At 35.1% G+C, this 16,928-nt stretch overlaps 1 protein-coding gene across 1 annotated transcript in view; it reads left to right on the plus strand.

The window, feature by feature from the left end:
• The first annotated feature begins 56 nt into the window (after positions 1-56).
• The window catches only part of LOC111045400 (tetraspanin-33), a 28,054-nt gene continuing 11,182 nt past the window's right edge, over positions 57-16,928 (plus strand). The window contains exons 1-2 of the mRNA XM_039437250.1: positions 57-496; positions 9,991-10,215. Coding sequence (XP_039293184.1) covers positions 410-496; positions 9,991-10,215 — 312 coding nt within the window. The 5' untranslated portion in view covers positions 57-409. The remainder of the gene's footprint in view (positions 497-9,990; positions 10,216-16,928) is intronic.

A 16,928-nucleotide genomic window follows, 5' to 3' on the forward strand; every position in this document is an offset into this window, starting at 1 on the left:
ATGTTGGTACAACCTTGAGCAAAAAGTGAAGAAGAGTCGATTGTCAGAATCAGATGTGATGCAGAGGTTGCAGACTTGCAGTGTTGCAGATGGTGCACTTCTTGTCAGTGCTCACTGCTCAGTTGTGTTTATAATCATGTTTCCTGTTCGCGTTTAATGTTCATAATATTTTATTTCCGTGATGGCTGTTCAGAAACGTTCAAACTAAATAATCTTTTTAATTTTTAAAATTGACAATGTATTTTTATACCTTCTCAAAAATTAATATTAATTTTGACATTCAGTTAATCTTGGCATCTGCTGTTCTGTAGCAGACTCGATAGGTCTTTGTCAACAGCAATAACATAAACTGTACAATATTGGAGCTAATTTTTAAAAAAAGATACGCTGATCTGTGATATTTAATAAAATGAATAGAAGAAGAACACCCAATAATTTTACATATGTTAGTTCGTGTGTAAAGTATATGATATTTTTGTTGAACTTTGCATTTTGGGTAAGTCGATTACTTTCTTAACCTATAAGAATTACCTTGAAAAGCGTTTATTATGAGTCATTAGTGTGTTATTCACTACAATTTATCTAATAAAGTCTAATAAGGATTTTTATATTTGATTTAAAACGTTATGTAAATATTAATTTGATTTGTAATATTGACTATAATAAAGGTTTTTTTTATAATATTACAGTACATTAACTGAGGCTATTATTCAACAATATATTTTAGCACGTTGATCTTTTTTTAGAGTAATCTGGCGTGACAATATGTAAACTTGGGTCTAATCCATTTTGTCGTGGAATAATTTTTTTCAATTTTATTTCTACTTTCAACCTTATCAGACTGAATCAAAAATTGAAAAATCAGTTCTTGATTCTTTACTTATTTTGTCACAATTGCATTAAATTGAATTTATTTCTCAGAAATCAAAAATACATTATTTGTACAGTAAGATTAATATAAAATACAAATGGATATTACAACATGAGTAGGTAGTACAATATCCATTTAATTTTTTGCACTGTCAACATAACATCCCTTGTGTGTTGGCAGTAATTTGCAATTGACTTATCCTGCTTCAGTTCTGGCTAAGTACAAAATAGTATAGCCTACAATTTAAATTGTTTAATGATAAAGAAAGGAATTATACCTAAATTAGGTTTATACAATAATTGCAAAGGATCAGAAAAAATAACACTAAAGAAACATTTGATTTGAATATACTACATACTATACTACTACTACTACCACTCATTGACTCTACGGCCTTCGATGAGCCTTGGCCTCCTCCACAAGCCTTTTCCATGCATCTCTGTCCTGAGCTCGCTGTCTCCACCTTCTCACGCTCAACGATTGAAGGTCTGCCTCCACGTCGTCCAACCATCTCTTGCGTGGTCGGCCTCGCTTTCTCTGTGCCCCTGGTTGCTGATACAGAGACATATAAACGGCATACGTTCCACACGGCCCAACCAACGAATACGTGCTCTTCTAATTTCAGTAACAATGCTCGGTTGCCCAAACAGATTATAGAGCTCATCATTTTTTCTGAGTCGCCACCTATCAGCCTCTAGCACTGGCCCATAAATTCTTCTTAGGATTTTTCTCTCCCATCGATTCAAGAGCATCTTATCACAACTTATCATAACTTGTCAACACCCATGTTTCACAAGTATACATCACCACTGGTCGCAGAATTGTCCTATAGATTTCAATTTTATTGCTCCAGTTTAACAGCCTTGATCTAAGGATTTTCTGTAGGCTGAAGTATGACCTATTTCCAGCTTTCAATCTTTCTTTGATTTCTATTTGATTTTCATTTTTGTTAGTGATCAGGGATCCAAGATACTTAAAACATTCTACTGTTTTAAAACGATGTCCTTCCAGTGCGAGCTCTTCAGGTATCCTTCTCTGGTCTCTAGTCATCCTCAAGTACACAGTCTTACTTCCATTGACTGCCAAACCTGCTTTTTTGACTCTTCCTCCAATTTTCTGAAACTTTCAATCAGATCCTCCTCCCTTCGGGCTAAGATGTTTATATCATCTGCATATGCCAGGCACTGTGCCATTCTAGTAAGCAGTGTACCTCCAGCATTCAAACCTACATTACTGACTGCTTTTTCCAAGACAAGGTTAAACAGAGTGCCTCACAGAGTATACAATACAAGTTTTTTATTTATTCAAGTAAGTTACAATACATTCTGGTTCATACACAAATCTACAATAAATTACAGTACAACAGCCAATTATGCAACAAATTTCACATATTATGAAAACTTATTAATTACAATGAAGATTGAATGCAACATTAGAATATTGATAATATAGTATTGTAATATAACTACATAAATCAGCGGTGTTTCAACAATGAATAAATGATAATTTCAATGAATAAATATACACCCCACTATATATTATATGTGTTGGGGTATAAGTAAGTAGTTGCTTATTGCGTGTAATAATTACTATTTACAAACTTCATTCACTGATATGGGATTAAAGTTTTTTATAATAAAATTAGTAAAAATGTATAATACAAACAAACAAAATTATGGAATTAGTAATAAATATTAATGTTCTATTAAGGATAATAATAAGAAAGGTTATTTTTAGAAAAATGAAAAACAGTAAAGAGTGGAATGAAGAATAAATAGTTTCAATATTTACAGTCTAACTAAATTTTCACAATTTTCCACTCCAATATCAACCAACCAGGAAAATAAACTTTTCTTGAACCTGTGTCTATTGAATTCTTCCCTAATGTAACTTGGCATTGAATTATAAATTTTTGGTCCCAAATATGTGTAGTTTCTTTGCCCAAATGTAGTGTTCATCCTTGGTACTATTGAATACGTGTTCTCTGCCTTGTTTGATGGTTATGATCTGCCAGTCTTATGTGTTCGTTGTTTCTCCTCATTCGCGTGATGATAGCCTGGATGTAGAGTTGTCTTACACTCAGTACTTTACTGTCCTTGAAAAGAATGTTCGTGGGGAATTGATTCTCCTTGAAGCCTATTATTTTTAGTATTCGTTTTTGAAGTTTATAGAGAGGTTCAACATGTGTAAAATTCGTAGCTCCCCAGATAATTATGACGTATCTTAAATTGATTGCACTAAAGAAAAATAAACAGTTTTTAATGTCTCATAGTTGAGGATTTTACGGAGTTGATAGAATTTGTAGAGAAGCTTCCTGATCCGGGTAATTGATTGATTAATGTGCTTGTCCCATTTGAATTTGTTGTCCACTATTGTTTCTAAATATTTTATTTCATTGACTTGTTGAATTGAAGGGCAATCACACGGGTTGTTGGTGCTTCCACAGTGATGCAGGATTATTGAAGAATCCGGTGGTCTCGTCCGTTCTGTCAGAGAAAAGGCTAAAAATTTCGTTTTTGTTGCATTTACTGTAAGCAAATTTTCTCTTAACCATTTATCGACTTTGATCATTTCTTCCTGTGCCAGATTAAAAACTTCCTCCCAGGTGTTTCCTTCAAATAGTATACACGTATCATCAGCAAAAGCTATTACTCTTCCTCTTATCTTAATTGAACATAGCTCATTTGCATATGCCAAATACAAAATTGGCCCAAGAACTGTTCCTTGGGGAATCCCAAACTTCATCGTTTCCTCTGAACTGAGATGTTCTTCATCTTTGACTTTTTGACGCCGGTCACAGAGGTATGATCTAAACCATGCTAGAGGAACTCCTCTAATTCCCATGGCTTCTAATTTCTTCAGCAGCAAACTGTGATTAACAGTGTCAAAAGCTTTTGCTAGGTCCAGGAACACTGCTGCACATTTTTTGTTATTTTCTAGCTTATCTGTGACAAAATTTGACAATTCTAATACCGCATCTTCTGTACTCCTCCCCTCACGAAAACCAAATTGATTCCTAGATAGTAAGTTGTTTTTTTCCATGTAATTCACAAGACGTTTCTTTACCAGTTTTTCCAAAATCTTAGAAATATTGCTTATAAGTGAAATAGGCCTGTAATTGGTGGCATTTGTTTTGTCGCCTCCTTTATGTAATGGTCTAACACATGTCTCTTTCATAGCTTTTGGAAAAATTCCTTTTGACAGACTTAAATTAAATATGTGAATTAATGGTTTTACAATTACATTTTTTATCGACTTCAATGTTCTATTATTGATTCCATCAAGTCCTGGAGCACTGTCATTTCGCAAACTACTAATAGCTTCAAGAAGCTCATCTTCAGTTACTGGGTGAAAGTAGATGGAGTGTAGAGTTCTTGTAACAGGTTTATATTGGGATATGATTTGGTCTAGTGGTTTTCTTAAGGAATCTATTATTGTCTCCGCCATTTCTTCACCTACATTTGTGAAAAAGTTATTCATGTGGTTGAGCACAGTTTCTGGATTTTCCTTTAGATTGAAAATCCTATCATCTATTTCAATAGCATTCAATTTCATTTTTGTTTTTGATTTAGAGTCAGTAGCATCTTTGATTACTCTCCACATTTTTTTATTATCCTTTCCAGCTTCATACAATTTCTCTCTATAGTATTGGTCCTTTGTTTCATGAATTAAAGCTGTGAGTGTATTCCTATACCGACGATAGAAGTTGGTTAAGTTAATGTTGTTTGGGTCTTCCTTTCTTCTTTTGTTGAGTAGATTTCTGGTTGTTATTGCTGCTACTATTCCTCTGGTGATCCATGGTTTGATGGGTTTGTACTTCTTCTGCCGCCGATGCTGCTTGATATTATTTTGTATATGTTGTCTCAGAGTTGATAAGAAGGTGTCATAAGATGTATCTGGATTATTATCTTCTAAAACATGAATCCACTCCTCATTCAGTAGTTCATTCTTCAAGCTATTAATGTCTATTTTCTCGTTTATTTCATGTGTTCCAGTTTCATTTGCACTATTTCTCGAAATATGTTGCACTCCTAGAATTGTGGTGAAGTGGTCAGTTATTGTTGATTCATAAATGATTGGAAAAAGATTATCTCTTGAGTTGGTAGCAATGTGATCTATGCAAGAAGCAGTTTCTGTTGTAGTTCTGGTTGCTTGCTTAATGCAGAGTCTGAGCCCATGCTCGCTTAGAAGATCGCAGTAGTCATTCAATTGATGATGTGGACGAATTTGAAGGGTGTTAATATTCATGTCTCCGGCACATATGACTTGTTGCCCTCTTAATTCATCCAGGATCGATTCTAAGTCACTCAGGAAATCTGTAATATCATTGAAGGACGGTGATCTGTATATTGCAAGGATGTTCCACTTTTTGTCTGCTGCATCCAACCGAATGTGTTGGACATTTGCCTGGTTAATATGTAGCTCAACACATTGTACATTCATACTATCTTTAACATAAACAACTACACCATCATTTTGTAATGGGTTGTTTATGGTGGAAAATACATCATATCCTCGAATGGACTGGAGTACAAATTCAGTCCTAATCCAGCATTCGGTTAGAATAATAACATCAAAAGAAAAATTAATGTCGCACAATTGAATCATCAGCTCATCAAAATTTCTTCTGATACTCCTTATATTGAGACAGAAGATGCTCAAATCACAAGAACTCAATGCTGCACAAAGTTGTTGACTGTTGTTGATCACTTCATCGTTTATTTCTTCAAAATAATCAAGATCCTCGAAGCTGAGCAAATTTGATAAGTTGTTGTTACTCATTATCTAAACTCTCATTAATCCCTTCCATGTTTCTTTCATTCCAGCTTAAGAGAAACTCTTCACTAATATCCTTTAGTTTTCGAATTAGGGTCAGCACTAAATCTTCTTGCCCTGTTGTGATATATCTGAAGGTTTGTGTGTGTCTGCTCATTGCTACTATTACATGTTGTGTGCTGTTATATATTCCAAGTTGTTTTTTATTGTTCCTTATCAGAACTACATTCTTGTGAGTTAAGCCCTGTGCTTCATGAATTGTATGGACTTTAATTGAAGGGTGAAGTTTTGCTTGCAGCTCTTCTAGCACTGTTTTCTTCTCGAGCTGAGTGAATGTAAGAATCAGAGTGTTAGGTTCAAGTGGTCCAAGTTCTCCATTTGTTATTGGAGGTCTGACGGATAACAGGACCTCATTTTTCGTACCAATGTCCTGGTAGTAGCTGGAAAGGATGTAGCAGACGTCTATTGGACACCTTCTAGTTACTGTTTGATGGATTCTCTTCTCACAGAGAGTTGAAATGTGTGACCATTCAGCTGTTAATTTACTTCTCTCTATGCAAGGTATTTGGTTTGAATCTCCTAGCAGAATAATCTCAGAAGCACCAGCGAGAGATGAGACAAATCCCACGAAACCTGCATGCATTAATACTGCTTCATCTATGAAAACACGTTTGTACTCCTATTTTGATCCGTTTATTATAAAAGATGAAACTGTTCTATAATCCTGTTTAATTATTCTTTCATATTTAGTATCTTTCTAGTATCTTTTTAGTATTCTTTCATAGTATCTCCCTGTCTCAGACCCCTCTCAACGCCGAACTCTCGAGAACTTTGACCAGTGATACTAGCTTTGCTTTTGGTTCCTGTCAATGTCATGTTCACAAGGTGCACCAACTTATCTGGAATCTCCAGTATGCAGAGTGTTTCTAGCATATACATCCTGTCTACACTATCATATGCTTGCTTGTAGTCTATGAATAACTGGCGAACAGGAACATTCCGACTTGGAGCCTTTTTTATGTATTGGGCAAAGGAGTGCCATTTTCCAGTCATCCGGCATTTTCTCTTCCCTCCACACTTTACAGACCAGGGCATTCACCTTTCTCAAAACCAGCTCTCCTCCATGCTTCAACAGTTCAGCTGTAATTTTATCACTGCCTGGTGCTCTATTGTTCTTCAGCTCCTGCATGGCTTCACTGACTTCTTCAAGCCCCGGTTCCCGGTCTGCAATTGTCTGTTGGTTTTCCAAAAATCTGGACCCACCTCTCTCACCGATGGGATTCAACAAATTCTCAAAATACTCTGCCCATCGATCCAGAACAGCAGCTGGATCCCAGCCAGATTTCCATGTTTGTCTCTTATCAGTACTGCTCTAGCTTGGAAACCCTTCTTTTCTTCTCTTACCAAGCTGTACATCTCCCTTATTCTTCTGTTTGTGGCTTGTTCCTGTATCTTTTCAATCTTCCTCCTTTCCCAAGCTCGTTTCTTCTCTCTACATATGTTTGGTGCCAGAGTCCTGGCTCTTACAAATGCCTCTCTGGTATTCCTGGTCACTCTTTGCAGTGCTCTCTGCCTTGCTTCATTTCTCATGCTTATTGCTTCTCTGTATTCTTGGTCAAACAATTCTTCCCTCCGAACAGGTAGCATGTTGCCTAATTTTTTCTCTGCTGCTCTTGTCAAAGTCCTTTCAATATTTCCCAATCACGCTCCACATCATTGACTCCCTCCATCTCTCCAGGTGCTAATAGATGCTTTACTTCCTCTTCATATTGTACAGCAATTTCTCTTGTCTTCAATTTATGTGTGTCAAATTTTGTCACTCTTGAATTTCTTATTGCAGTCGTGATATTCTCTGCCTGCATGTTGCCATCACCAGGTAGTGGTCAGAGTCCACATCTGCCTCTCTAAAGACTCTTACATCCATTATATCTGAAGCATGCCGTTTATCTATGAGAACCTGTGCCGTTTATCTGTGACTTTCATGTTGCCTTGTGTATATTTTTATGGGGAAATCAGGTGCTTGCAATAGTCATTCTGTTGCTGATTGCAAAGTCGATAAGTCGAGTACCATTATCATTTGACTCCTCATGCAAACTTCCCTTGCCTATTGCTGGTCTATAGCATTCTTCCCTTCCTACCTTGGCATTCATGTCACCCAGAATAATTTTCACATCATGAGCAGGGGCCTCATGGTATAATTGCTCAAGCCTATCATAGAAAGCATCCTTAGCATCCTCATCACTTTCCTCCGTTGGAGCATGAGCGGAGATCAGTGTGATTGTGAAGAATGTACCTCTTATCCTTATTGAGCACAATCTCTCATCAATATCCTTGAAGTCTATAAGCTGTCCTAGTAAGTTATTGTACACCACAAAGGCAGTTCCAAAGGTGTTGGTATTATTTCCACTGCATAGTATGGTGTAGTCCTTGATCTTCAAAATGTGGGATCCTCTCCATCTTACCTCCTGAAGGGCAGCCACATCCACCCTGTACTTTTTTAATTGATCTGTCAGGCCATTCAGAGCACCAGGTCTTAACAATGTACGCACATTCCAAGTTGCTAGTTTCCAATCCATTCCTATTTTCGTTGTTTTGCTAGCCATATTTAATCCAGTATTTCCGATCCATGTTCCGAGGCTTGTGTAGGTTTTCGTAACTTGAGATTTTTTACAAGAATGGATTGTTGACCCATCGCTCAACCCCCAACCTGTAGGACCAGGGTTGTTTTACTGGAGTTGCCCTCTCCTAGGCACTTGCTTTCACTGCAGCTTTCAGAGCGTAACCTACCCTGGATTTGATTCGGGTTTACTCCCTAGGCTCTTCCACCCTCTCCGCCGTTGGGATTTCTCCTCATCCGCCTTCGAGGCGTTGACCAGTTTGCTAGTTTTGGTCCACCCCGGCTGTTTCACTGTTACCTCCTATATCTTAGAGGGGAGGCGCCTGATGGAGAACTAGCAACCCCTCACGGGACTACATACTATATTATGATAAAATGTATAATACAATTATTGAGAAGTCTTAAGGGTCTTATGATTGTAATACTTTCACACAAAAAAATTGAAGAAGAGAATAAAAAAACTTGAGAAAAATATTATTAAGATAAATCAAGTTCTATGAGATGACGTGTGGGGCGATTATACCCATATCTAAAACGTAAAACCAGAAAACATATTTCTAATTTTACCAATGATTGTTGGATACAATGTTGTACTACTTTGAAGAATACATTTTTCTCAATCCACTATTCTGTACTTTAATTACGTGTGATTTGTTTTTCAAAGAAATCGTTTGGAAATTTATTCAAAATAAAGCTACAATAGGTAGCCTATTATGTAAATTGATGCCTGCATGTGGTTAGCTTGACGAGTTCTGTGTTAAATCTATTATTAGGATGAGTACTATGAGATGTAGTGTGTGTAACAAAATTGGTATAATGTTTTTCATATATTTCTGTCTAATGGTGAGGACCTAGAATTCTATACAATCCTGGCCTTCCTAATGCTGCTCTTATAATATGTTTATGTAGGATGAATAATATTTTTAAATGTGTATCATATGCAGCATAATCCCCATATTACAATAATGTACTGAAATAGTGAGTGAGCATATATGCAAAGTAAATTTCCTTCACAATGTTCCTTTATTTTATTTATTTTGTAGAAAATTTCAATTTTGAACACAAATAATCAATTCGTTTCATTTATATAATGTTGATCCAGTAATATACCAAGGTATTTAATTGTTTACACTCTTCCTAATGTTTTATGTACTTCTGAATCATCTGTAATGTTTTCATTGCAATTATTTGTTGTCCCTATTGTAGTATTCAAATCTTTTCCTGGCTGTCCGGTTATATCGGGTGAAAAAGTTATATATTTAGTTTTATCAACATTTAAAGTTGAGATCTTGCAGTCTGTTTCAAGTTTCTGTTTGCCATATTGAAGGTTTTTCCCAGCGTTTGCCACTGAAAATCAATACTGTGTCATTTGGATATACATATTAACATTTTCCCGTTCATACTTGAACTTAAACAATAAAGGTTGAAGCCACGTATTCCTTGATTTCCATTCCTCGAATCACATTTTTTTACAAATTTTGTAATGTCCGTTTTCAGACGGACTCGGTCAAGACATTTGAACATGATCATATTAGGCTACATATTCTTTATGACATGTGCACTGGAACATTTATGATTGGATATCTACTATCGATAATTCCAGTGCACACTTGTGAATCTTACCCGGCAACACCATGTTCCAATTTCTTGACCGAGCTTGGTGAAACCGGGCATTAGATGGATAATAAAGATTGGATTTGATATAATGACTAGTATTGTCTGCCAGCTGTTCGGTGGTGTGTTGATCGGCATCGGAACGTATGCGTTCCTGGACAAGTGGCGCGATGGCACGGGTCAGGTGGACTGGCATGGACTCATCAAGCTGGAGACCATCTACGACATCGTGCTCAACATATCGCTTATCCTCATCATTGCCGGCGGAGTCGTGTTCATCGTCAGCTTTGCTGGATGTGTCGGTGCGCTGCGCGAGAACACCTGTCTACTCAAATTTGTGAGTATTTGTTTTGTTTCAAAATGCTTGCACAGTTGTGCAGAACTCTTAACTATGGATAAAAATACTACATTTGCTAGAATATGTCTAAGCTCAATAGATACCAAAGAAAGACTCACAGCGAGTAGGGTTTGATCACATTGAATACGTTTACTTACAAGTGCACGCTTGTTTATGCATATGACGAAGCGCACAGATGTGAAACAAAATGTGGAAAGAGCAATAGGAATACTGGCACTGAACGCGTGCACTTGCTGGTTGCGCCCAGTGTGAGCAGGAACATGCGACTGTTTCAGTGCAACTTTCTGGATTTTTTTTCGGATCATGCATGATCTGACGTGCACTTGCACATATACACATTCAATGTAATTACACCCTTACATTCCGTATGTGTTGTCTTTCGATCTCTTCTTGTTTAAAGGCTTTGAACCTTCAAGGGCCGGTTTCCGAGCTCGCAATTTAGTAAAGTTCTAGACTTTAAACAGCTGGAGTCAGAAAATTGGCTTTAAGAAACTGGGCGTAGTCGTAGTCTACGTTTAAATTTCTCATTTTATTATTATTTATATTTTTCCAAGAGAGCACTTTTATTTTTTAAGTTTATCATAAAAACTGCGACTACGCCCCGTTTTGGAAAGCCAATTTTCTGACTCCAGCTGTTTAAAGTCTAGAACTTAGCTAAATCCGTAGCTCGGAAATCGGCCCCAAGTTTACTAGCGCTGCCTGGTCAAAAGTTCTAATTCAGCCGGTAAGCACGGACATTTGTTTATCTTATTCCATTTCCCCACGCACAAGCAAAAAGCTTATGTGGGCATAACCCGAAATAAAAAACTAGATAAATTCATCCACTAAATTTTCACGAATTCACGAAATACAGAAAAGCAATTTGAAGAAATTTAATTGTCTGCTCGGGATTTTGTCTTTCATCTCTAACTTGTTTCTAATATCATAATATAATAATGTTCAAACATCTTTCAATTCCAGTTACTTTCAATTCATGTTCAATAGTTAAGTGTCGTTTACATAATTACTTGTTAATGGTACCTACAGTGTCCACCAATGTCAATGTTAACTACAGTGTCCACCAATAAAGCCACCCTAAATTCAAAAAAGGACATCATTGATGAAACTTCATACTTTGTTATTTGACATTTTATACTTAGTTGAATTTCTTGCATAGGTAGCCCACCGGTAGTTAATTACATTCTATTTCTTCTAAAGCTTTTATCTTAAATTCTTGTTCAATAATCTTTCAAGTATTGATGTTCACTAGTGATGTAACTATTGATGTTATTTAGAATTTGGACGCGTTTCAAGGTGCGGAATCCCCATCTTCAGAGTACAGGAAGTACCATGAACTATGAAAGACTATAAGAAGATGTGTTGTAATTGAAGCTATAATAATCTTTGAAGACTTTTCGTATAGTGTTCCCATTCATTTTTTTCGTTTATCATTTAAAAAATCTGAACTTGTCTATTTGTTCAGTCACTATATACATTGTTGCAACAATAACTTCTGTTTGTCACTATCTTAATGCATAATTCAAATCCCTCCGGGCGCAATTTTGTGCTCTACAGCCTTACACCAGGTAGACCTTTCTATCTCCGATAGATTTTCAAATACACTTTAAAACAAATTTCCTTGCACTTCACCTTGGTTTCTATGAAATCACCTGTTGGTGATACTATTACAGTATTCAAATGTGCATCAAATCGCGGAAAATGCTACATAGTGCAGACTATCTCAACAATTATATGACATTGAAAACGTATACACTATTTTAAAGGTCTTTAAATGAACTTGCATCCGAATTTTTTTTTTCGAAAAACGTAAGTGTAAACGTTTATGAGGTGGAAATATCATCACTTTCTGATTCTGTATAGGAATAACTTCCCAATCAGCAGGTATATGGTAAAATTTTAAAGGGCATTAACTGTGGATCTTCTTATCCTTGTAGGATAAAATTAACTTCGGTTTGATATCTTGATTTGGAGCCGAGATATATTCGTTTTGTAGTCTAACCAAAGCAAGCGAGGGAATGAAAACGGGGGTGATGACAACTTTTTGGATCTAGGCTATGTATACTAGCACCCTGCAAAATTCAGATTACCCTCAACTTGTTGTGCATCAATGTCTATTGACTGTGCTACATTACTATAAAAAGGCACCCTTAAACTCAAATTATTCAAAATGTAGTCAAGGTAGTAAATTTCATCTTCTCTCTTCTCTTTTCATTCCAATGAACGATTCTATTTATTTGATTACTATTTAAAAGTTACAGCTAATTTTATTTTTTCAATTTTTCGTGATTGTTAATCAACAGCTTCTAAATAGAGGCCAATACACGATAGGAACTTGCGATTGGTCTCAAATTGTGGAGAATCCCATCCTCTACAAGATCATTTGCCTTAAATCCATCTCAAACCACTGTTTTGTATCAAAAAACGCGATTGGTCTCAAATTGTGGAGAATTCCGTCCTTTATAAGCTAAGTTGCCTGAAATCCATCTCAAATCACAAATCGAAAAATAGCCAGGACCATAAGAAGGAAAATATCTTAAATTTCTTGATTTTTTTAAACGAATGACAAACACAATTTTCCATATATTATTCAGGAAATTACAAATGAACAAGACAAATTTCTTCTTCAATTCAAGGCCAAGTAGAATATTATATTGTTATTAGTTATCGACAACCTACACAGCCTTGAATATAGAAATAGGCTTTTCCTTTGTTTATGGAAATATGGGGCTTATAGTAAACTCAAGAATGAATTTTTTATATTTCGAACGAATTTGACTCGTGATTTTGACGTGTCGAGAATAATGTAGTACGAGAAGATCCTATTTTTATGCCAAAAGTTATGAATTTTCGAAGTTTTGGTCCTTGAGTTGTCCTTATCTCCCTTCTCCACTGTAGTCCAGTCACTATATACATTGGTGCTTGCAATATAAATGTAGTTCTGATTTTTTAATATATTATTTGGATACATGAGAGAAGCCCAGAACCAATTTTTTCATGCAAATTTCCTTGTGCTAGATACAGAGTGGCCCAAAAACCTCGTATTTTCTCGTCATTTCCCAGTTTTCAGCTATTTCCGCCAAATCCAGTAATCGGACAGAAAATTTTGCTCTTTTAGAGTTTTATGAAATTCTAAATAAATTTAGATCATTCGAAACTCTCTATCTTCAATGAGTACTGAGTTATGATTTTTCAATAATGAGTAAAATTTAAAGAAAATATCAATTTCGATGAATTTTATTTTTTGATCAGCAATATCTTCCTATTGTTACAATTTAGATGTATAATTCAAAATACCTCTGGGCGTATTTTTGTGCTCTACAATCGGAGACCAGGTACAGCTCCATCTCATATGGATTTCCAGCTACATCAGACAACAATGCTCCTTGTATTGTGAAAACACTCAATTTTCAGCTTCAACCATCATCACCAGCTACATTGTCCTGACATTGATATTTCGCACAATGATATAGGTTTATGAGATTATATTCTATGATAATCACCCGTTAGATGCACTCCATTTCAGTATTTCCTAGAGGAGAGGCACGCATAAGTCAGAGACCAAGGCTCTCTCCAAGTGAACGGTCTGTACTTTGAAAAAGTAGACACTTTAATTATTTAGGCGTTGTCATTTCTGAACAAAACAAAGAAGTAACAGAAATACGGAATAGGATAAAACTTGCAAACAGATGTTTCTATGCATGCAATAAACTTATGTCCTCGAAATTGTTATCACATACTACGAAAATTAAAATCTATAAAACAATTATCAGTCCAATATTGTTCTAAGGTGCTGAGACACGGAAGTTAGATAGAAGATAGGTAAGGAAATTGATTGTATTTGAGAAACAAGATCCTTAGAAAAATCTATGGATCTATAAATTAGGGAGGAGAGTGGAGGAAGAGACACAACAGAGAACTTCGAGACCTTTATAGGGAGCCACATGGGAGCCATGGAGCCATAGTTACATTGCAATCAAGCATAAATTAGATTGACTATGTACAATAAATTGCACAGGTACAACAAATACAATAGACAATGATAAATAAAACAGATAAGTTAAAGCAAATTTACAATTAGATCAGTTAATTTAGTGGTCTCCTGTACTTGGGTATTATTTTAAATGGACAAAAAATGACATTATATTAAATTGACTAAGGTGTTGTGATCAGCAGTAATGAATTCCTCCACTGAATAAAATAGATTCACAATCAGCCAGGATTCAAGTACTTGAAGAAGTTTTTTGGCAAAGATCTAACTTGAGTTTGTAGCAAGTTATGGAATGTGTAGCCTATCACAGGATAGGTCGACTTTGACTTTTCAAGTCTGCTTCTTGGAATATTTACTCTCACGGTTTCTTGTGAAGTGACTGTGAATGTCAATATTTGACACCTGATGTAGGCTATATCTTTCAAACATTGGTAGATTAATTCATTAAATATCTAAAAGAAGCTAAATATGTACTTAGATATGTATGGCCATGGTTGTAAGTAAGTGATAAAATCTATTTGAGAGTCGGGTGTTGGACCTAACGACTGATTTTTAGGCAGCCGGGACCGACGGCTTAACGTGTCCATCCGAAACACGGGAGTGGCCCGAGAAAAATATCTCGCCCGCGATGAGATTTGAACCTGGGCCTCTGGATTACAAAGCCAGCATCTAATCCACTCGACTACGGCCATTCCTGAAGATAGAAATTTTGAGATAGAAAAGTCTAATTTGTCTCAAGCTGAAGAGGATTATATAATACTATACGCCGAGAGAGATTCTGAATTAAATTTTTCCTGAAATTCAGATCTCTTTCAAGATTTTATTATTCTCAAAATTTTATCATCTAAATGAAAAGTGAGAATGATTTTTCTCTGTACGATGGCTAGTTTTTGCGAAAATTGCTAAAAACTGGAAAATTTCTAGATTTTTTAGGCACTTTTTTTACCGCAATGATATTTTGCAAGCAAAATTGGTTCTGAAATTCTTTTATGTATGCAAACAAAATATTAAAAAACAGAACTACAATATATTTTGCAAGCAAATACCCTTTTTCATGTCTATATTGACGGGAATAAATTAATTTTATTTCATGATTGCATTTCAGCTTACTTGTATCATATATAAATAAGTGAATATCAGATTTTAAATTTAGATGAATTTTTATACAGTACAATACATTCCATAATCTGGTCTATTTCTACCAATTGAATACCGTAAATAGCTAAAAAAATTGATAAGAACTAATTATCGTAGTGAAAGAAAAAAATATTAATATTAGGATTGTTTAAATAACATGCAATATTAGTTGATATACAGTAGTTGTTCACTACATTCATTTCCAATGCTTATTAACATTAAATTTTGATACTTATTTTGAATTTTGAAATGTTCATTCCCATTACTTCCACTAATAATGAATTAAAAATTTCACAGCCTTGAACAGATTTCTGACCAAAAGTTGTATTCATAACTCTACCTTCATTGCATTATCATTCATCCCATCATCATCACCTAGGCTTAAAATACTTCTAGAAAGTCGCCTTTATAATAAATAAAAATTTCTTCTAGCAATATACAACTCTAGTGTTGTGCGCATGTATTGGTCTACATTGCGTGTTAATTAATGGTTTGATGAAGATAAGAACCGTATGAATGTATAGTTGCCAAACGCTTAAAACGGTATACTGTAATAATAAATAATCTTTAAGTAATATGATATGATATAAAATAAAATAATATAACCTTTAAATAGCGGTTCGGTTGGGTAGAGTTGTTGTTGATAAGTTGATAGTCTGTAGTTGATAATTTTCAATGTAAGTTTTGTACTTTTATGAGTGGATAATGATTGTAATATGCACCTCCCAAATAAGTATTCCATATCTAATAATAGATTCAAACAAAGAATACTATACTGTTCTTAGTTTTTGTGCAGGCAAGATATGACGAAGTTTCTCAAATATAAATAACAGTTTTCTTAATTTTGTTACAATATAGGATATGTGTTTGTTCCATCGGAAAAGATCATCAGGATGAGCACAATAATGTAATTTAAGTTCATTCTGTTGTGTTTTAGGCTACTATATTGGAATTCCCTCAATATTATTTCTGTCATAATGTCAATCTTTATATTATTTACTGACTAACATTATCATTGAATAATGTTCTTTTTTGACAGTTATATGAAAGATTTTCATCGCTTTGTAATGTTAGGCAGTTTTCTTTGAAAAAGAGATAGAAATGCATCCATTAGTTATTAGAGTTTTGCATTAGTTTAGTCATGTGTAACAGCTTATTAATTACAGTTTATCGTTCGCCAAATACTCTAATTATTCCTTTAAATTGTTGGCTAAAATTACTGAAGGGAGGAAGTTTTTAATTATTTATTCAGTCTTCTAATTCTTTGGGTACATTCCTAATTCAAATTCAACTCTTCAATTGAACGGACAGCTCCAACTATAACTTAACGAAGCAGAGCAATGAACTTTCAGTGTTGTGTATAAACTAAGTGGGATAAATTGTTTTTTGCAGCTTTTTGTCATTTGTGTCGAGTGAATGATGAGTATTTTTTACGCTGAGCTGCAGTTTTCAATTATGATAAATGAAAGCATGGTTAAAATTAGTTGAGGCATCAATGCACTAAGCTTCTAATTACTGTATCACAGATACTCAGTTTAAATTGAATTTTTATGCAACTAAATATTTT

Source organism: Nilaparvata lugens, chromosome 1 (genome assembly GCF_014356525.2).
Source record: "Nilaparvata lugens isolate BPH chromosome 1, ASM1435652v1, whole genome shotgun sequence".
NCBI lineage: Eukaryota > Metazoa > Arthropoda > Insecta > Hemiptera > Delphacidae > Nilaparvata > Nilaparvata lugens.